The sequence below is a fragment of the Sander lucioperca genome, chromosome 19 (genome assembly GCF_008315115.2).
Source record: "Sander lucioperca isolate FBNREF2018 chromosome 19, SLUC_FBN_1.2, whole genome shotgun sequence".
Taxonomy (NCBI): domain Eukaryota; kingdom Metazoa; phylum Chordata; class Actinopteri; order Perciformes; family Percidae; genus Sander; species Sander lucioperca.
In genome coordinates, this window is record NC_050191.1 from 29,833,703 (window position 1) to 29,856,228 (window position 22,526).

General features: G+C 43.7%; 2 protein-coding genes across 8 annotated transcripts in view; one reads left to right on the forward strand and one right to left on the reverse strand.

Moving 5' to 3' along the window:
* Nucleotides 1–22,526, forward strand: part of LOC116045413 — a 977,204-nt gene that overhangs the window by 263,952 nt on the left and 690,726 nt on the right. The window lies entirely within an intron of this gene.
* The window catches only part of myo6a (myosin VIa), a 177,196-nt gene that overhangs the window by 65,499 nt on the left and 89,171 nt on the right, over nucleotides 1–22,526 (reverse strand). For all 7 annotated transcript variants that reach the window (XM_035995053.1, XM_035995052.1, XM_035995051.1 and 4 more), the window contains exons 15-20: nucleotides 20,453–20,525; nucleotides 15,596–15,723; nucleotides 14,363–14,458; nucleotides 13,020–13,190; nucleotides 4,403–4,441; nucleotides 4,024–4,117 (exon numbers count right to left, since the gene is read on the reverse strand). In XM_035995053.1, coding sequence (XP_035850946.1) covers nucleotides 4,024–4,117; nucleotides 4,403–4,441; nucleotides 13,020–13,190; nucleotides 14,363–14,458; nucleotides 15,596–15,723; nucleotides 20,453–20,525 — 601 coding nt within the window. The remainder of the gene's footprint in view (nucleotides 1–4,023; nucleotides 4,118–4,402; nucleotides 4,442–13,019; nucleotides 13,191–14,362; nucleotides 14,459–15,595; nucleotides 15,724–20,452; nucleotides 20,526–22,526) is intronic.

Consider the following 22,526-nt stretch of genomic DNA (forward strand, 5'->3'; position numbering starts at 1 on the left):
GGTGGGGGGGTCTGAAACCACTTCCAGCTGACAGGGGGGGGGCTGTGAGTATTACTGGCTGCCGGTAAGCAAGCGATCCCGGCCACCGCCAGCTGGCTGTCACCTACGACTGGAGCTTCCAAGTCCGACAACATATCGGAGCAAATGTGCAATTGGCCATCAATTTTTGTAAAGCTGCCCATATTCAAACTACACAGTTAATTTCTTGCATAAAACAGTCTCAGAAATGAATTTAGTGGTGAAATAGCAGACGAAAAAAAAGCAATCAATTCTAGAATCTAGATTGGGAGTTTGCCGTAGTAGCAGCAGGCAACAACAGGAAACCTTTTACAATTTTCGTCTGCTATTTCACCACTCATTTCCCCACAACTTTATCTAACTATAAGTGCGGTTCAATCATGCGAGGCTCAGCTGTGGCTCATCTAGAGATTCGGCATCATCGCCGCTACAGCGCGTAGCGATGTGCCCCAGCCCCGGGCGAGGTAAGGAGACAGGCGCTGTAATGGCTTCTCCAGCAGGCTGAACCGGCTTCCTCCCTCCCTTCCCCGCCCGGGCCACATCGCTACCTGGATGTGTGATGGCTAGATGAAAAAAAAAAAAAGGGGACACGCCGAATCTCTATGAGCCACAGCAGAGCCGCAAGATTCTAGAATTGATTGTTTTTTTCGTCTGCTATTTCACCACTAAATTCATTTCTGAGACTGTTTTATGCAAGAAATTAACGGTGTACAGTTTGGTGTGTACGAATCCACTTTTGCTAGTTTGACGGCGGAAAAAAGGGTCCGTGCACCGGGTGCATGGTTCTAAAGGGTTGTACTTAGTGTCTTCATTAATCAGAGGGGTGTTTTACAACACCCCTCTGATGCAATAAACATGCAATCAACCAATCAGAGATCATCTCCCATTCCCTTTAAAAGCCAGGCGCGTTTGGACCTTGGAGCATTGCTATTATGATGGAGGACTTGCACCGTAATATTTTTATTTGTAATCTTCTGCATGTGTGTGTGATGCTGTGCGTCCCTGTGTGTGTAACAAGCATAGTGTGCACGCTGTGCACGAGCCTAGGAGCATTTTACTAATGCTCTGTTAAAATAACAATGAAATGCTGCGTTATTGACTTTAGACCAGGTTTCTGTTGGTCAATGGCGTGATTACTTCCCGCTGCCTCAAGATAGCAATACGCCCAGAATGCACCTGAACACACCTCCCTGTAAGACCAGCACGCCCAGAATGCACCTGAACACACCTCCCTGTAAGACCAGCACGCCCATGGGCCACAGATGGGTGCAGGTACATTTGCTATTTAAACGACGTGGGTGCTGGACGGGAAACTGACAACTGCGTCGGTCTTAAACCAGCAAAGACACTTGCGTCGGGCTTTGGGCTGCGCCGTGCCGGGTGCAAGATAGAGCCCATAACGGACTATAGCCGTGTTCCTAATGAAGTATTTTTACGCACATTTAGTATCGCATTAGAAAAGCTGGATGGAAACTGCGAAAAACTGGATAAAACCTCCTCAGTTGAGCAGAAAAGTTTTCCCGCTCGCTTGAGCTAGTTTTTGTCTTTGTGGAAAAACAGTTGATGCTCTAAATGGGATATGGAAATGCACTTTCACGTTCCTCCAGAAAACTGAAATAACAAGCAAGCTCTTCTGCAAGCACTAATTACCTTGAGTCAGCACTAAAAAGATGGTCAAACTAGCCTAGAAATCTAGACACACCCTAGCAGCAGCAAATGTAATTTGCAGCCAGGGTCGTCTAGCAACTCTCCGTTGGCTTGCGAGCTGGAAAAACCAAACTCTGGTCAGGCCAATCACATTCTGCTTAGAATCAGTGGGCGGGCTTATTGCTGCTGCTGCTAGGAAAAAAACATTTATCTGCTACATTATCTCTTATGTACATAGGAGATGTTATCCCCTACATCTCTTTGAGATATTATGTCCTACATAATGTATGTAGGATGAGTCAAAGTTTATCTCCTATGTAGGAGTTATTATCTCGTACATATGAGATAAACTATTAGGGCCCCTATCTCGCACCCGGCGCAGCGGCATCGTTTAAATAGCACCTGCACAGGTGTGTTCAGGTGCATTCTGGGCGTGCTGGTCTTACAGGGAGGTGTGTTCAGGTGCATTCTGGGCGTGCTGGTCTTACAGGGAGGCGTGTTCAGGTGCATTCTGGGCGTGCTGGTCTTACAGGGAGGTGTGTTCAGGTGCATTCTGGGCGTATTGCTATCTTGAAGCAGCGGGAAGTCATTGCGCCATTGACCAACAAAAACCTGGTCTAAAGTCAATAACGCAGCATTTCATTGTTATTTTAACAGAGCATTAGTAAAATGCTCCTAGGCTCGTGCACAGCGCACGCACACTATGCTTGTTACACACACAGGGACGCACAGCAGCACACACACATGCAGAAGATTACAAATTAAAGTACTACGTTGCAAATCAAAGAATAAAAAATAACAAAATTACAATGTGAAATTGTATTATGATATGATCTGATTGCGCACATTCACTTCACGCACGAGCAGATCAGTTTCTTCTCCTGAAAATCTCTCCTTCCTGTTTAGCAAATCCTCCATCATAATAGCAATGCTCCAAGGTCCAAACGCGCCTGGCATTTATAGGGAATGGGAGATGATCTCTGATTGGTTGATTGCATGTTACGCCCAAAACACCCCTCTGATTAATGAAGACACTAAGTACAACCCTTTAGAACCATGCGACTTGCGCACGGACCCTTTTTTCCACCGTTTAACTAGCAAAAGTGGATTCGTACACGCCCTAAACCAGGCGCTTCACGCTGTGCACTTACATCATTAAAATAGGGCCCTTAGGCTTACTTTTGAGAGCAAGAAAGCAGGATGAAGTGTGATATTATCTCTTAAAAGGTGCTTTAATCGATGTCACGGTTTTTCAGGCTACAACATTTTTTGTCACGTGCAGCAAACATCTCACTATCCGCTAGCTGCCTGTCCCCTGAACACACTGTAAAAAACATCTCCTCACTATCAGCTAGCTGCCTGTCCCCTGAACACACTGTAAAAAACATCTCCTCACTATCAGCTAGCTGCCTGTCCCCTGAACACACTGTAAAAAACATCTCCTCACTATCTGCTAGCTGCCTGTCCCCTGAACACACTGTAAAAAACATCTCCTCACTATCCGCTAGCTGCCTGTCCCCTGAACACACTGTAAAAAACATCTCCTCACTATCTGCTAGCTGCCTGTCCCCTGAACACACTGTAAAAAACATCTCCTCACTATCAGCTAGCTGCCTGTCCCCTGAACACACTGTAAAAAACATCTCCTCACTATCAGCTAGCTGCCTGTCCCCTGAACACACTGTAAAAAACATCTCCTCACTATCTGCTAGCTGCCTGTCCCCTGAACACACTGTAAAAAACATCTCCTCACTATCCGCTAGCTGCCTGTCCCCTGAACACACTGTAAAAAACATCTCCTCACTATCTGCTAGCTGCCTGTCCCCTGAACACACTGTAAAAAACATCTCCTCACTATCTGCTAGCTGCCTGTCCCCTGAACACACTGTAAAAAACGCGGTCTCTGTAGACAGCCCAGGCTCCACAAACGCCAACAAAAACAAACTGCGCCAACCTGCACCACCAAACATAACAAACAATCCAGTAGTATAGTATTATCCAGCCAATAACCGACAAGAAGGATTTGGGGGTGGGGGTTGGGGGGTTAGTGCACGGAAGGGAGGGGACGGGATGAGGAGGAGGGAGGGGCGACAAGAAGTGACATCACCCAACATCGCTTAGCACCTTTAAGTAGGAAATAAAAAACTTAGGTTTTGGCCAACATTGGCAGACATTTAGTTTTTTTATTACCTTGCTTTTCAGGGCTTCCATAAATACCAGCGGAGTGGATGCGCTGTTTTATAAATCACACTAACACTTGTGTGCACGGAGATCGCTTTTGGCTCAAAAAACCCCAAAAAGTAGCGATGTAAATGTAGCCTTCAAAGTCTCGTCTAGGTTTTAAAACATCCCACTGACCGGAGCACTGCAGCTGGGAGAGAATCTGAGCGCCTTCAAACTGGTGGCTGATCATCTTCAGGTTTGGTTTAATGCAGCGGATGAAACTGGAGCCCTGCCGGAGCGAAGGAGGGACACATGGGGAGAGAAACAAAGAGTGCACAGACACGAAGAGTGGCAGAGAGAAAACGGCAATCAGTACAGCAACAGCAGGAACCACACACCGTATCAGAAATCCATCACGTCCATTACATTCTGACTCAGGACATGATGATCTCTGCGTCTTGGGGGGGAGAGACAGAAACTCTAGGTGTTTTTCTCTCCCGATACAGAGCTGTGCTTTACTGCAGCTTAAAATCAAATCATCAGTGAGTAAAGAGAGAGTAGAGGAAACACTGACCGTGCTGCGGAGCTTCTCCAGGAGAATATTCAGCTGGGTCTGCAGAAGCAAAAAGAAGAGGAAGGTACATTTGTGTTTCTGTGTCATCAAAGTAAATGAAGATTGGAGTTTTGACGTATGGAAACCTTAACGGGCTGAGACACAGAATTACATTTCGTGGCGGTCGAGTTGAAATCTGGTTAATGTGGGTTGTTAGAGAAACATCCAATAAGACACAGCTGTATATCAAACATGAAAAAATACAACACATACTGTATCAGTTATAACCAGACCCAAACAGAATGTGTGGATTGGATTTTTGTAGATCCAGATTGAAAAATATGCCCTTAGACCTTAGATCAGAGACAGGGGGTCGTCAGATTTGCTGCAGGGGGGCTGCGAAAATTCAAGAAAAGTCTGAAAATATACATTAATATGAATCCAACATATTAGTAAAGATAATTCTCTGATAGGCATACTGGCCTACAGCTGAGGTAGCCATAAGGGGCCATCCACAGATACAGTTAAGCGTAAGGTTTTACTGTGCCATATTTTAACATTCAAACATGATGTATGAATATATGAATATGCCAACATTTTTTGATTTTAAAATCTTAGTATTGTATGCACCATACAAAGGTATGTGTAAAGGCTGTAGGCCGTCCTACATGTTATTGTAGGTCCAGTTTAATATGCAACTTAATTTGATACAATATATGTAGTAGGGGGTCCCTGCTCTGTCTCTTTTTCAGCTAAGGGGTCCTTGGCCTAAAAAACGTTGAAGACCCCTGCCTTAGATGGTTAGTCTAGGTCGAAATCTCCTGATCTGGACTGATACATTACTGCACTGGCAGCCAGGAGCCGAGCACTTTGGCCACTGCTAAAGTCCTCTTTGCACAGCCAGTGCCAGACTTTCTAATGGGTTATTGTATTACTGTCTGGAACAAGAGGCAACAAATAATCAGAGACAGTTTGGAGCCAAAGATGCTGCTGAGGTGGCCAAGTGAGGAACGGGAGAGAGAAGAAGCTTTTGTCCCTAATGAAGTTCAAACTTTAAAATTTGGTATGCATTTGCAGGAATCCCCTTTACTCTGCAGGCTGTTGAGGGTCAAAATGATTCATCCTTTACATGTGATGTGGCTCACTCAAGGTTTCTGATAAGCATAGGCGTAATTTACCAATAATCAAAACTGGCCAGTGCAACCCCCTAAAAAAACTATTATTTCCTTTACATAAATAAAGACATTTGCACCATAACTTGATGCAGAAAAGGCACAAATTGTTGCAGAAAAATCCACCAGAATGCAGGAAATGAAGTGTTTGATATGCTCAAAATTTCAATTTTGCACTGAAGTGGACATCTCAACCGCCCCAATGTTGAACCCAAAGTTACACCCTTGCTGATAAGCAAAACTTTTATAAATGTGCATCATTAAAATCTTTGTTCAATGGCTGAACTGCAAGTAGTCGCAGCTCTGCCATTGTTTAGTTTTATCCAGCTTGGAGGCCCAGTTGGGTCTTTATCATTGTAAATATTTCAGAATATGCATTTTTAATTGTCTTCCATACAGTGTTTCCCCTATATTTCTTTCCACAGCATGGGTAACTTTAAACTATTACAAACTAAGCAAAAAAAAAACTTCCTCAAACTCTTTTGTTATTGATGAATCTGTCCCTAGTTGCTATATATTCGCCACCCTGTAACTTCTCCTCATTACTCGTAGTGTTGGTGATGCATTATTAAAGCTCATTCTGGCGAATTATTTTCAAGTGACAGTGGACACGAAGAGCATCTGTGTTATGTGAATGTAAATATATGTAAATGTAAATAAATGTATACTAATTAGGGTCGATAATGGAAGGACACGAGGGCGTGCGGTGAAGCCGAACAAACGGGGATCAAGTTGTGACAGATTGTAGAGAGGACGTGTCATTAGCATAACAGTGGTGTTCTCATTTGTCCACTAAAGGCTGAAGCAACAGAAAAGTTCCCTAATCATCCTATCTGTCTCGCTTTGGCTGATGTTCTAACAACAGGAATGCGACTTCCAATTAAAGGGCAGACAGAGGCGGTTTGGCTTGAGAACTACACTGTAACGGAAACTTCGACGCGTGTACGGTCCAAACAAAGTGTCCGCCAGCTGGTCTTACAGGTCGGCGCTGTCAGAGAATGTCTAATAAGGGGAGAACTTCCACTCTTGGGAAACTGAATCTGAACTGGTTGCAGTTCCACTCTAGTTCCATATGAGGGCGCTCACGGGCGAGTGCAGAATGAATGGAGGTCTATGGAGCTATAGTCCTCCAAATCCGCTTTTCTCAGGATATCATTTTTGGTCTAGTAATTTGAATGTTGCATTCGAAAGGAGAGGCTAAGAAAATACACACTGCTGGGTGTTAGATTTTTTTAAAGTGGCTTTTTTGTTCTAAAAAGCCTTTTAAACACGACAACACAGCTGACAGGTTAGGCTCTCCCTGTCAATACACGTTTGGTTTGCTAATGTTTTAAAGACCACGGCGTCAAGCGGGATCTCCGATCGTAATCAGTCCTTCACTGACCAATCAGCATTCATTAGCAGAATGCTAGCATGTTATGGGCAACAACGACTCAACCTGTAAGAAATCAAAAGGACATAAGTACTCGTTCATTCAACTTTCGACCTATAATCCATGTTGAACTTGCAAAAACTACAATCAAATCTGAGATTTCTCAACGACAATCAGGCGAAAGAGACAAATTTAGCCGTCTAGCTCATTTTGCACTCGCCCGCGATCACCCCCAGTGGAACTGCAACCAAATGCATTACAATGGGGAGTGAACAGGCTCTCCGTAGACGGGCTTTGGTGCTGTTTTAATCAGAGAACAGGAAGTACTCCGTGAGATTGGCAGGTACGAGCTGCGTTCAAAAGAAGAGCTGCAAAGATTAATTGTCAACTATTTATGAATCGCCAACTGTTTTGATAATCGATTAATCGGTTTGAGTCATTTTTTATGGAAAAAAAGTAACACAACTCTTTGATTTGGGCTCATTGCCACAAATATGTTCTAGTTTCTTCTCTCCTCTGTAACAGTAAACTGAAGATCTTTGAGTTCAAAAACAAGACATTTGAGGATGTCACCTTGGGCTTTTTGGGAAACACAGATTTTTTTTTTTTTACCATTTTCTGACATTTTAGAGACCAAACAACTTATCCATTCATCCAGAAAACAATCCACAGATTAACGGACAATGAAAATCATCGTTAGTTGCAGCCCTATTCCAAAGCACCGGCTTCTGCGGTGACGTCCTGTGAGGCCATTTTGCCGTAGTGGCCACACTCGGTACTGCAGGATTACGTGACGCACACTGACCCAAAAGGACTTTCCCCCGTAAGTCTTTAGAAAGGGAGCAGCTGTAAAACAATGAATATGTTCACGTTTTTGTAGTCTTTGACATGTTTCAGCCACTCGTTCACTGCTGCTACTGTATGTTCACACTGGACTCCAACAGCATCTGTACAACCCACTGTTAGGCTGGCCAAAGCCTTATCAGCCGTGTCTGGATGAGCCTTTGGACACTCCTGTTATGATGTATATTCAGTCGAAAACCTACACGCCCTCCACGCCTCATGGTCCCCCCCCCATCGCTGCAGCCAGAAGGCAGCGTCTCATGTCACCTCGGCTGACTGGGATTTATCCCCGCTCATTTCCACGCCCGAAGCTCTGTTCCTGTCTGGCAGTTTGGATCGTCCTCTACACCTTTTTGAACTTTAATCATAGCTGGGATGGAGAGAAAGGGGACCCAGGGCAGAGGAGGAGGAGGTTTCAGGAAAAACACTTCAGGTAACAGAGCTCACAGGTAATAAGAACTCAATCTCCTCGACGGCGAGTCCTAATCTACCCTGAGACGAGCTCTGTGCTTCGACTTTCTCAAATAACAGCAGCATGTTTCCCAGTGTCTTCTACACCCGTAAAACATTCTGCAGACACAGGTTTGAAAGACATTCTAAATGACATAAACTGTGTTTTAGTCCGATGTAAATGAACATTTTTGGCATGATTATTATGATTTATTGCCTGTGATAAAATCTTCTGGAGAATACCACTGAAGAACACCAATATAATATATACAATATCCACCGAATGGAAATACCGTGTCAAAGTCACAAAGCAAAACTAAATTGTACATTACTTCTTGCAAAACAGGTCAGCAGCTCTCTAAACTGTAGCTGTGATCTTAATATTTTACTTGTCATGCTTCTTCTGGTTCGTGTCGTTCACCTTTATCTGTCAAAGTAGCTTTATTGTCATTTTATTGAGTGGTCAGACAACAATATACCGACGTTTTGGTGGCAGTTCGTTGAGGCATAAAAACGTAAACACTAGGGATGCACTGAATCCAGGATTCAGCTTGGGATTCGGCCGAATATTGGGCTTTTTGACGGGGTTCGGTTTCTGCCGGACCTTAAGAGTTTTTACACTCCGCGCGCTACGCTGGTCGACGTGATGACGGCGCCGTTGATTACGGGAAGGTGTTTACGTAGGTGGAGCGTTCAATGCAGCAGGCTGTGAGAAAGTGGAAATGGAACTGGTGAGCAGAAAAAGTGTAGTTTGGCAGTACTTTCAGTCAAAAGATTTTTCTCGTGCTGACAAGGACCCTAAACAATACACAACATCGCCGCTGTTCTTTGCGTATGAGACATCCGAAGGAATACGAGTTGTGCATGAAGGAATCTACAGACAGCAGCCAAAATGCAGCAACTTCAGGTACGGCAAAGGAAGGACAGTCACAGCTAAAAACTTGTGTTAACCAGACGACCATTACCAGCTTTGCTAGCCCTGGGAGTAGGATTCGGTATTCGGTTTCGGATTCGGCAGAATCTTAACCAGTGGATTTGGTATTTGGCCGAACCCCAAAAATCTGGATTCGGTGCATACCTAGTAAAGACATTAGACAGTCCAAAATTTTAGTTGTTACGGGCGCGCTCACCCTGAGGTGACGACACAAATAATTCACTGAGTAAGACATGAAAAAGGCAGGTTAAGAAATGACCTCGCCGACGGGTGACTTACTCAAATGTTAACGTAATAATCTTGAAGATTTAAGTTCACATAAATGTCTGTTAAAGAGATATTTCGCTGCATTTAAATCCAGCTCTGTGTCGTGGCAGCGTGCCTTCATTGTGTCACACCCTTTCACACATTCGCTACATACCCGGCCTATTCAAGTGGTGGCCCACGGGCCACATCCGGCCCAGAGGCAATCTGCAAGTGGCCTAGCAGAATCAGATCATTCATACCATATATAATATATACTCTATATTGTTTATAATAGATTTACTTGCCAGATTCGCTCACGGAGAAAAAAAACCCCACAGATGCCCAAATATCTCTGTAGATAGTGAGCAAAAGCTGTGCCACACATCCTGTCTGAACAGCCCAATTGGTTAAAACGGACGCCAAAAGGAAGAGGGCGGCACTCCCTGGCGCTACATTTTATTTCTGTTAGGGATGCACCGAATCCAGATTTTTGGGGTTTGGCCGGATACCGAATCCTCCTCCCATCCTCAGTCCATGAACACAGTAAACACATTAATGAAGTAAACAGTGACTGTCCTTCCTTTGCCGTACCTGCAAATTGAACATGTAGCTGGACTGAATGCTTCCCTAATTTCTGTATATTTTTCACACACACACACACACACACACACACACACACACACACACACACACACACACACAAACACACATATTTCAAATAGGCTGATGAAAATATCTGGCACATCTTCATTTCGTGGTTTTAAAATCTGGCCCAATTGAATAGCCTGCCATTGTGAGTCTCTCCTACACACACGTCAAATAAAAGCAAAAATGCCCCAAAAAATAACCTTAAGAAAATTGTCCATTAAAAACGCTACCTGGATAAAAACTCACACAGTACAGTGTTTATAGAAATGGAGAACTTTAAAGTGCAGCTCAGTGATGGACAGCATTCATCTCGGCAAGGATCTGTGATGTATCACACATATAAATCATTTCACAGTGCACATGAAAGGACAAAATATGTGTGCATCAAAGACACCAGTGTTCCTGGGCATACTATAGGATATATCCCCGCTGCCTGTGCTGTCCACCATGCACCGGCTCTGCCGTTATCAGAGAGAGAGAGAGAGAGAGAGAGAGAGACGGCTATTGTTCCCTCGGGCCGTGTGCTTTTTTTTTTAATTTTCCGGAGCCGTGATTGAGTGGTTGGCTTTGCCTTTGGTTGGCTGACACGCCGGAGCACATATCAAGGTGAGACGCTGAGCTGGATGAGTCACAGTGGAGGAGTAAAAGAAAATGGCTCCCTCCAAAACAACAAAGAAGCTGCTCTCTGTTCTCTGAATGTACTCTGGTGTTTAAAGGGGACCTTCTGATCTGACAGAGAGACTGGGTGTTCCCATGAGACAGAGTTACACACGACAGATTTATGGATTTTTTTAAGGCCAACACCGATATCGGTATTTGAAAGTTTAACACATGTATCACCATCATATTTGTTGTTGATGAGGATCCCTTCAATTTGGGTAGATTAGACTCCCTATCCTAAAGGCCAGTTCTAGGCCTGATCAGCTTTTTCGGCCCCCGATCCCGATCCGATGTTTTAAATGTGTATATATCTTCCATGTCGGCATGGTGGCCCCACCCATGCCTTATTCGTCCACTTTCTCATCTTCATTTCTTACCAATCAAAGCCAGAGCTCCCTTCCATTTCTTACCAATCTAAAAAGCGCCTCCTCCGGGCAACGCCCATCTCCATTTCCTACCAATCTTTCCACTTCAATGGCCGCTTTGCCGCAATCGCAAGAGAAGACTCGGTATTTTTCCACGGTAAATAAAGTAACTTATTACTGGCAAATCTTGTCTATTAAACTTCATTCATTTATGTATTTATTTGACCGGGATGTCATGTTGTGGTGCACTTTGCTAGTTAAGAACAAGGATATAACGTTATTGCTACTATAAACGGTAGTGTATTACATGTACAGTGGATAGCTCTGTGGCCTCACAGAAAGAAGGTTTTGAATCCAGGTCATCCCGGGTGGAGTTTGCATGTTCTCCCCATGTCTTCGTGGGTTTCCTCCATAACATGTAGATTAGGCTTGGATCTGGAGTTGGTCCCCGGGCGCTGTGATTGGCTGCCCACTGCTCCCGTGAGGGATGAGTTAAATACTTTGCTACATGTTATGTTTAAGTGACAGTAAAGTACCTTTCACCTTTTATCTGCCGATACCGAGTCCCGATCCCATACTTGTATTTGCTCAGATAGATAGAGCTTCCAAAAATAACTAAGTAAACAAAGTAACTAAAAAAATCTTACGCTTAATACATTTAGAACACTATATCGTTCTACCAACGGTTTAACACTACAGGTTAGGAAAAGGATTATCTCACAGCTACTATTACCAATATTAGATTATGCAGATGGTATTTATCAGAATACCTCTGAAACAAATCCTATCCCTCTCAATGTAGCCTATAACAGTCTCTGTCGATTTGTTCTGAGGTGTCCTTATAGAACCCATCATTGCCTGATGTATGAGTCGCTTCATTGGTTAACACCTAAATCTAGAAGGCATTCTCACTGGCTGCAGTTTATCTTTAAATCAATTTTCTTTAACTATCCTACTTATTTGAAACAACATTTAATCCCATATAGATCAACATACAGTCTGAGACATACTGAGTACCCCTTTTTCTTGGTTCCCAGAATCTCCAAAGAAATTGGACGACGTGCCTTTAAATTTAAAGCACCATCTGATTGGAATACCTTGCCCACCTCACTTAGATCAATTACTTTGTCTTTAATTATCTACAATTAACCTGCTCTTGTTTCTAACTTGACATATCACCATTTTTGTTGATTTATTTATTTATTTTATGAGTTGGCTCCTGTTTGTGCATCTACTAAAATAGCAGCATATTTGGGATGTATGCAGTAAGGACCCCCCTCGAAAATGAGATGATTCGTCTCAAGGGTTTATCCTACTAATAAATACTTTCACTTTCACTCAACTTAGCGCAGCAAGTGAGACTTTTCCCTCAACACCAAAAACTTCAAAGTTCTCTTTAAGAGCCCAGCAAACCCCCAACCAAAAAATAAACAGTCTCAAGTCCCCCGCTGGACAACGAAAACTAAACTTGCGCTTAATGGTCAATCTTTGATTTTCATCTCGTGTTTACTGACGTCGGCTCCGGGGAAAGCATTGTTGCCTGGTGGAATCACGGAAGAAGTGTGGAGAATTGGAGTAATCTGCTTCTGTAAAAAATGGGTGATTAAGAAAGACGGACTTGTTTACTTGTTGCCAAGGGCAACAAGCTACGAAACACTCTGAACAGACACCGGTGAGTGGCGCGCGCCATCTTGGCCCAGGGCGTTGTTGATTAAAGGCAGCGATCGCTACAAGCTGATGTAAAGGACCGGAGTAAGGTAAACGGAGTGAATGCTGATCACTGATCAGTTAAAAAATGCCCATATTGGCTCCGATCAGATACTTGGGATTGGGATTGCGATCGGGACATACATAGCCAGTTCAGACCAAAGATTTGCGATAAGACGAGTTAACGTTGATCTTGGGAGTTTCAGGTTAACAAATCATCTACATTTCACCTAAAACCCACCTTAAACTTGTTGCCGACGCTGATGAAGCCCAGTTTTCCCGCCTTCTGCTTCATGTCTTTGCTGTTGCTGGAGTTCTCGAAGAGCTCGCGGACGAAGCGGTCCTTAGACTCGCTGACCAGACTCTCCAGAGACATGTGCAGCGCGTCGTTGTTCTTCTCCACAAACTTGGTCTAAAAGAGAGGGAAAACGTTTTTCGAACAGACTTAAAGACGTCTTCAGACGTACTGCCCTGCTGGGTTAATTTAGTCGAAGGTTTCAGCTTCTAACCTTTGTGCACAATTCCAAAAAGAGAAAAAACTAATTTTCCTTTTTATGTTTGGTTGTTGTTTAGACGTCAGTCCTATGTTCCCACATTTTTAAGATTTTTTTTTTTTCACTGAAAATTAGGCCCTAGGTTCCCACAGCCATATGTTCCCACATTTCTAGGATTTTTCTTAAAATCAGGCCCTATGTTAGGGTTAGGGTTACATTCCATCTGTAGTCCATTGCTACTGGATAATAGGTTGGGTGTAATTGGCTACCAAATTGGGAGAAAGGGGGATAAAATCTGATACAAATTTATGAAAAAGGAAATGTGGGAACATAGGGCCTAATTTTCAGTGAAAAAAAAATCTTAGAAATGTGGGAACTGTGGGAACATAGGGCCTAATTTTCAGTGAAACATTTTTTTCTTAGAAATGTGAGAACATAGGCACACTCCCATTGTTTATGACTCATCCTTCCCCCCTGATACCTCTGCTCACTGCACAGGTGAAGGACAATATTCCAAGCAACAAATATCACAATAGATGTCTGCAGATATACACCAGCATTCAGAAGTTATGAATCTGCTGCTACAAAACTTGATTGTGTCCATTAACATGTCTGAGAGCACTACTCTGTATATTTGAATGTTTTTTGAAGCTTTTCAGCTTGAAGAAAGTCCTCTTTACAAGTAGATGTGATTGTACATGGAGAACAGAACCCTGTACTATAGAGCTCAACATCGACCGCCTACTTTTTGAACAGCTCCGGTTCCGGAAGTGATTTTCCCCATTCAATATCTCCGTTGACCTTTCATTAAATGCTTATATAAAGAGTTATAAGCCCAGAACCAAGCCAATCATAAAACATTTGATTCAAACAATCAGCCGATTGCTTTAGCCGTTCGCCGGCTCGCGACTGCGGTTATTGTTTCCATGGTAAAAACGAGCTCCACCAATCGAAAAAAAAAAAATCTCATCTGAACGGTCGCTTGCTTTGGTCAGGAGTGCTCTCTTCAGTCCAGTGATCAAAGTAAAATGAATAAACTAGTTTGTGTGACATTCATTTCATAGATGGAGTGGAGTGTGTGTGAACGCACCGTCTCATAGCACACGGCTCCTGCAAAGTGTCTGATGATAAATCCTTCATCATCTCTCACGTTCCTGTGGACCGCCAGCTTAGACTTCCTGGGAACCTGAGGGACACAGACACACACACACACACACACACACACACACACACACACCGTCAATCTCACACACAAACACAGACACACACACACAGTCAATCTCACACACAAACACAGACACACACACACGCGCACACACACACACACACACACACACACACAGTCACACACCGTCAATCTCACACACAAACACAGACACACACACACAGTCAATCTCACGCACGCACGCATGCACACACGCACACACACACACACACACACAGTCAATCTCACACACACACACACACAAACACACACAGTCAATCACATACACGCACGCACAGTCAATCACACAGTCAACCACACACACACACAGTCAATCACACACACACACACACACACACACACACAGTCAATCACACACACACACACAGTCAATCACACACACACACACACACACACACACACACACACACACACACAGTCAACCACACACACACACACAGTCAATCACACACACACACACACACACACACACACACACACAGTCAATCACACACACACACACACACACACACACACACACACACACACACACACATACTCAATCACACACACACACACACACACACACACACACACACACTCAATCACACACACACACACACACACACACACACTCAATCACACACACACACACACAAAATCACACACACGCACCATCAAACACACCCACACACACAATCACAAACACACACGCACGGACAATCACACACACACACACACACACACACTGACTCAGCAGAGTTCCTGCGTACTTTCCATTTACAATGACACGCTAACTCGCGGTCCTGTCAATCACTGTGGCTGGAAATGGAGATTAAGAGTCCGTGCTGCGTGATTTAATGTCCAGCTACACCCCATCCCTCTGAGGCTGGACATCAGTCGTCACTCACACACTCTTATTATAGCACCTGAACCACCGTTTGGGACAACGGTGGTTCAGGTGTAATATAGGGTCCAGGTTGAAAAAAACGGTAGTTACTCTAAACATAAAGAATCCAAACAGGACAAACAGCATATTGTCCCAGCTCTACTATCGCAAATCTGATTTATCTGTCTCTATTTTCAACAACTTCCTTCTGGTGTTTGGGAGTCACTCACGGTGAGGCGGAAGTGGTCCTTGTGTTTGTTGTGAACGGTGTCGGTGAAGTGCTGGTCGCTCGGTTGAGGTAGTCGGTTCTCTTCGTCCAGGATGTCCAGGATGCCGAGCACCTTCGCCTCCACCAGGTCTGGGGGAAAAGACAGAAGCACGAGACGCATGAGGAAAAGGTCGCACCGTCCGTCTCGGCGCCCTGGACCCTTATATCAGGAGCGTCAAACTCAGCTTCACTAAGGGCCACACTGGAAAAAGAGAATCACAGCGAGGGCCAGACATGTGTTGTGTATTCACACGCTTTTATTCAACCGAAAAAAAGTCAAATATGCCAAGAATGTGGGAAAAAAGTGACAAAAACCTTGAGAAAAGCGCCAAAAACGTTGAAAGAAAGCTCCATAAATGTCAGAAAAAGCGATAAAAATAGCGCAAATTCTTTTTTGAAAACCCAAAATGTCGAAATAGCGGCAAAATGAAGAAAAACACGCCCCAGAATGTCGGGAAAAGTGTGAAAAACTATTGGAGGGCCAAAATGTATTTTTAACCTAAATTGATGCGCGGGCCGGATCAAAGTTTGCGAGGGACCCGATTTGGCCCGCGGGCCTCGAGTTTGACACATGGGTCTTATAAGATGTTAGGGTCAAATGTGACCCTTTTTCAAGTTCAGATATGTAAAAAGTACCGTTTACATTTTTGTTTTTAATGGAACAAGGCTCCATGATATCCTATAACAGCTATTCTAACACGACAAAATATTTGTCACAATTTTTGTAAATTCTAAATGTCTAACATAACATGTGTGGTGTTACGGGCACAGAACATTGGCTGTTACGTAAGTTGTGGGTTGCTTTGTGGATCATATTTGGCTAAATTTCCCCCACCACAAGCACACGCACGCACGCAAATCCCCTCATCCTTTCATCCATCCCTTCATCCCTCGTTCTACCGTCTCTCTGCAGCGGTGGAATGTAAGGGCCATTTTACAGTCGCCGTAGCCGACCTGTCGCGCGCGAATGTGACGTCAAAATGACGTACATCTCGCTGCAGCGCCAGGATTTTGAGTGCGCGAGCAGAGGTCGCGCACCACTCGATTTTTTCCAGCGGCGCGTGACAAAGCGGAAACAGGAAGCATGGACGAGTTCGAGAGCAAACGGATGCCAGGACTCTCACAGTGACTGCAAGTCTCTCTTGTAAACTTACTGGGTTAAGATGAGTTCTTTTATGGTGAATGAAAGGATTGATCCCACCAAGTAGCTCATCCAGTCAAATCGAAGCATTGACGTCAATGCTGCTGCCAGTTCTGCCGTTGTTTACCTTTTTCTTCTTCTTCTAGTCCGTAGAAACAGCAACGTCTGTAGCCTTTCCTCATTAACGCCACCTCAGTTCAGGAGAAGCAACTAGTGTCGCGAGCACCAGCGCGGCTATAAATAGTTACAGCGCTCCCGTGACGGCACAATTGCGTGCGACAGGACGGCTGCGGCGAGTATACCGGACGTTTAACTAAGTACATCTACTCTAGTACTGTACTTCAGTCCAAATGTTGAGGTACTTGTACTTTACTTGAGTCTTTTCTTTTCCTGCCACTTTCTACTTCTACTCCACTACATTTCAGAGAGAAATATTGGACTTTTTACTCCACTACATTCATCTGACAACTTTAGTTACTAGTTACTTTACACATTAAGATTTCTGCACACAAAACACATGTAGTTTATAAAATCTGATGTTTGATTCTAAAGTAAACTAGCCAACAATATAACGGCCTACAAGACCAGCTGAGATGATTAGAGGATTTTTTTTCCCGGCACTGAGTACTTTTACTTTTAATACTTTAAGTACATTATCCTGATGATACTTCATCAACCAACATCGACTCAGACGGGATCAAAACCGACTGAAATGTTAACAAGTAAATTGCCATCTTCCACTTTGATGAATGTGTTTTGTGAAGTGACGAGGATTTTTTAAATGAGTTTTTCTAATCTTTGTTTTAATTTCTGCTTCGTCTTGCACGCAGTTATGCATCTCGTGTCTGGACAGATTTTAATTTTCTGCTACACCAAGTGTGATTTTGATGCTCTCTCTCTGGTGTTTGTGTGCACGGGTAGCTGCTGCTTGCAAATCCCACAACAGCAGCAGCCCAAACAAACAAATACATTTTAGTAATCTACAGTTTCAATGCAAACAGAGCTCACTGCATACAGTCTGTGTGAGCCAACCGCTGCCTGCGGACTCTGCTGTAGTTAAGCATCTCTTATTGATGCCATCTCACAGAGCTGGGCATCAGCAAAACGGCCTAATTAACCTCCTTCCCCTCTAAATCACCTCACATCCATCTGCCTCCCTGTTTATGGAGACACGTTTCACTCAGGACACGGGTTCACATGCTCTGGGGCTTCATCACTTTGCCTTTTTTTTTTTATTTTGTCGGTCCGTTAAAATGGCGCAGAGGGTCCGGGGGGTCAAACGGTTCTTGCTAAATCCGAGGGCTCACAGCCAGCGGCACATTAAGGCCAATCATGAGTAGCGTGCGGCCGCTCGGGGCTCGTAAACACAACTTATTCTCCGGTGTAGCTCAATAAGATTGGAAGCGCACAACCCCTGAACGAGAAAAATTAAAAACAAAGCAAAACCAGCAGCCGCAACAACGCTCCGAAACCACAGGCAGACACTCAAGAGTGTTGTCTGAGAGAGCAAGTGAGTTTAAGTTATACATACAGTACATACATAGAGTCAAGCATGCAATGCAGAAGCAGAGCTAACACTAAGTCAGAAATAAATCTTAAAATGCTCATATTATGCTTTCTGTCTTTCCCTTTCCTTTATTGTGTTATATATCTTTTTTGTGCATGTTATAGGTTTACAAAGTGAAAAAGCCCAAAGTCCCCCCCAAAGGGACTTACCATCTCCAACAGAAAACACTGTTCACAAACTGCTCCAAACAGCTCTATTGTAGTCCAGCCTTTACTTCAGAGACAAACGTGGTCACTTTGGAACACACGTTATAATGCTCACCTAGCTGCTAGCATGGCACGCCCTCATACTCTGCTTCTGACTGGCTAGTAGTCCTTACCTAGCTACTGTCAGGGCACGCCCTCATACTCTGCTCCTGACTGGCTAGTAGTCCTTACCTAGGTACTGTCAGGGCACGCCCTCATACTCTGCTTCTGACTGGCTAGTAGTCCTTACCTAGCTACTGAGCATGTGTGACTCCCAACAAAGATGTTACAGAAGTGAGATGCCTCACTCTGTAGCTAAAACAGAGACCTGAACACAGGGTGAAAAGAGGAGCTGCAGCAGTGAGCATAATATGAGCACTTTAAGTCTTGGCTGTGAAGTACAGGTCTACAAGTCCCACGTCAAGTCCTCAGTAAACACCAACAAGTCCAAAGTCAAGACAGGAAAGTCCTACATCAATTGCCAAGTTAAGACTTGATACAGTAGTGTACAGAATCCCCACGGTAACCGCACATTGATCGCCTGGCGTTTTCTCGGAGCGTTGTCCGCCTGTCTGTTCACATGAGGAGCGGAGTACACCCCGCAGATCCACGCGACTGCGCAGGCCAAGTGTCGCTCCCCGTGTGAGAAGGCCCTTAAGAAACGTCGCCAAAATAAAATATTGTCTGTCCTTCGGTGACATAGAGAAGGTCATACTGGACATGCTTTTACTTTGACTAGATTACTGCAGCTCCTTGTATTCCTGCCACATTCAGAAGTATCTTTCATGGCTACATGGCTATTTTTTTCTGCTACCAGGCTTTTAATGGGCATTAACAATTTAGAATCAATTTTGAAATGTCATGACTTACTTTTAAAGCACAACTGTGAGTGGTCCTAGAGTATATAACGGACCTCTTCACACCCTATGAACCTGAATGCAATCTGAGATCATCTAGTCAGCTCCTTCTTGCTGTTCCCGGGTCCAATTTTGGGACTAGAGGCGATCAAGCTTGCACTTCCTCTAGAGATACGATCATCTCCATCCATATCCGCTTTTAAAAACGCATTTTTACAGGATGGCATTTTTTATGAGTTCCCAAAGTTAAAGCTATAGTGCATAGTTTCTGTCGCCCCCATGAGGAATTCTAAGTAATGACAACAAAATTGTCGGCGCGTCCACGTGATACAAGCCTTCCGTGGTCGCTCACGCTCAAAAATCCAGCTCCTCTGTCACCACCTACAGCTTGTAGTGAGATTTGCAAAAATCCAGCGCTCCCTGTTCAGATGCACCAATCAGGGCCGGGGGGGGGGGTGTCTAACTGCGTGTCAATCACTGCTCATGCACACGCATTCATTCCCCCTTGTGGGGGGAGGGGCTTAGCAGACCGTTTTGGGCTTTAACAGAAAGGGGGGAGGGACTGAGAAGTTGTCGATGTTCACATTTTTTGGCTAAGTCCTGGATCTTCACAATCCTACATACAGCACCTTTGAGTTTCTGCGTGGGAACGGACGCCATAATCTTCTGAACGTAGCCATACTGAGAAATCCAGAGAGAGTTGTGTGGAGCTGATAGTCTTAATTTGCTTTGTAGCAACTCATTTGGTAATGGCATGAATGTAACGGACGTTTATTAATATCAAAAAGTTACGCAGTAAAACTTTAAGTGTCTGTATGTGTATGTTCTACACATGCCAGCTTTGTGTGTGTGTTGTTTTTTTTTTACTTCTATGTCTTGTTATGTATTATGTATATTATTATATTATATATATATACTTTATGTTCTACACATGGTTAAAAATATCTGTTATGCAAAAGAAAACAAGAAACATTCAACAGCAGAAATATGAAGGACGAGCAGCTGGAGCTGCTCTGAATGCACAGCCATGAGTGCAGAATGTGCAGAATGATGAGTGGCGTCTCCATACCTATGCAGTCCTGATTGTCGACATAGTGGACCTCGTTGACTCCGAGCCCCTCCCTCTGGTACAGCTCTTGCTCCTGGAATGCAAAGGAGACATTTCTAATGAGAATCCATAACGATATTCGCAGCATGTAGGCAATCCGTCTGATGAGGGCGACGACGACGACTCCGTGGTTGTGCCCGCAGGGCGCTCCAGCTCTCATTTAGACGAGGCTTTCTGCTATTAGTCTTTCATGCAAAATGAGCATCTTAAGGTTACGGCTTTCATGCTGGATGTTGGCAACAGATGTTTGCACATCTTCAAGTATGTAAATGAGGAGGCAATGATTGATGCTTTTGCCACCAGAGATTTCTAAAGCGGAGTCCGCTCTGACACTAGCTGGATTTATCACTGCAGTACGAATCATTCTTAGACACTGGAAAAGCCAAGTAAGGCCTAGTTTACAGACAGGCTGAAGTTAATGACAGACACGGCCTCATTTGAAGTTCTTATTGCAAGACTGAACTATGGTAGGGGTAGATTCTACCAGGTCTGGTCTCATTTCCTGCATTTTATTCAATATGAACTGACTAGTGCCCCATAATTAATATTATCAAGCCTAATTCGATCTCTGCCAACAACCCCCCCCCCCATCTTTTTTTTGTTGTTGTACTTATTATTTATGTGTATGTGTTTTAATTGTGAATTTTTGTTGTTTTTCTGTCTTGCCCAGATTGCTGTATAGTGTGTGTTTAGTGCTGTTACATGTTGTTAATTGTGGTGCGTTTCTCACATGGAAAAACAATACAAACTTTGATTATAAAAAAAAAAAAAGTTTTGAAGGTCCAATGGCATGGAAATATCACTTTATGAGGTTTTTTAACATTAATATGAGTTCCCCCAGCCTGCCTATGGTCCCCCAGTGGCTAGAAATGGTGATAGGTGTAAACCGAGCCCTGGGTATCCTGCTCTGCCTTTGAGAAAATGAAAGCTCAGATGGGCCGATCTGGAATCTTCTCTTTATGACGTCATAAGGGGAAAGGTTACCTCCCCTTTCTCTGCTTTGACCACCCAGAGAATTTGGCCCACCCATGAGAGAGAGACATCATGGCTTGCAAACGAGCGAAGCATGACAGTTGGTCAAGTACAGATACAGTATTAAGGGACCACTAAGGTCTATATAAAGAGACTTCAGATACAGTATTAGGGGACCACTAAGGTCTATATAAAAGAGACTTCAGATACAGTATTAAGGGACCACTAAGGTCTATATAAAAGAGACTTCAGATACAGTATTAGGGGACCACTAAGGTCTATATAAAAGAGACTTCAGATACAGTATTAGGGGACCACTAAGGTCTATATAAAGAGACTTCAGATACAGTATTAGGGGACCACTAAGGTCTATATAAAAGAGACTTCAGATACAGTATTAGGGGACCACTAAGGCCTATATAAAAGAGACTTCAGATACAGTATTAGGGGACCACTAAGGCCTATATAAAGAGACTTCAGATACAGTATTAGAGGACCACTAAGGTCTATATAAAGAGACTTCAGATACAGTATTAGGGGACCACTAAGGCCTATATAAAGAGACTTCAGATACAGTATTAGGGGACCACTAAGGTCTATATAAAAGAGACTTCAGATACAGTATTAGGGGACCACTAAGGCCTATATAAAGAGACTTCAGATACAGTATTAGGGGACCACTAAGGTCTATATGAAAGCTTCCAAAAAGCAGCATGTCATAGGACCTTTAATGATGTTTCATTGTTAAGAAGTTCAAAGTTCAAACAGATATGGCTTCAAGAATCAGGCTGATTTCATTTTGTTAATGATGTGAAACGTTGGCTTCTGCAACTGAAGCAGAAACAACAGTGGCATTTCTTTCACAATTTATTAAATCAAAAACTGCCCAAACGCCTGCCAAGGCCGACGCCTGCTCAGCGTTGGCAGAGGATTAAGCACTTGAGTGCCTTCTAGTTCGTTATGCGAAGACCCTGAATTACAAGGAAAAATTGTATATCGAGCATCATTATTTTCCATAACAGAGATTTGGAACATTGTAGACTGGGACAGCGTCGGATTTCAT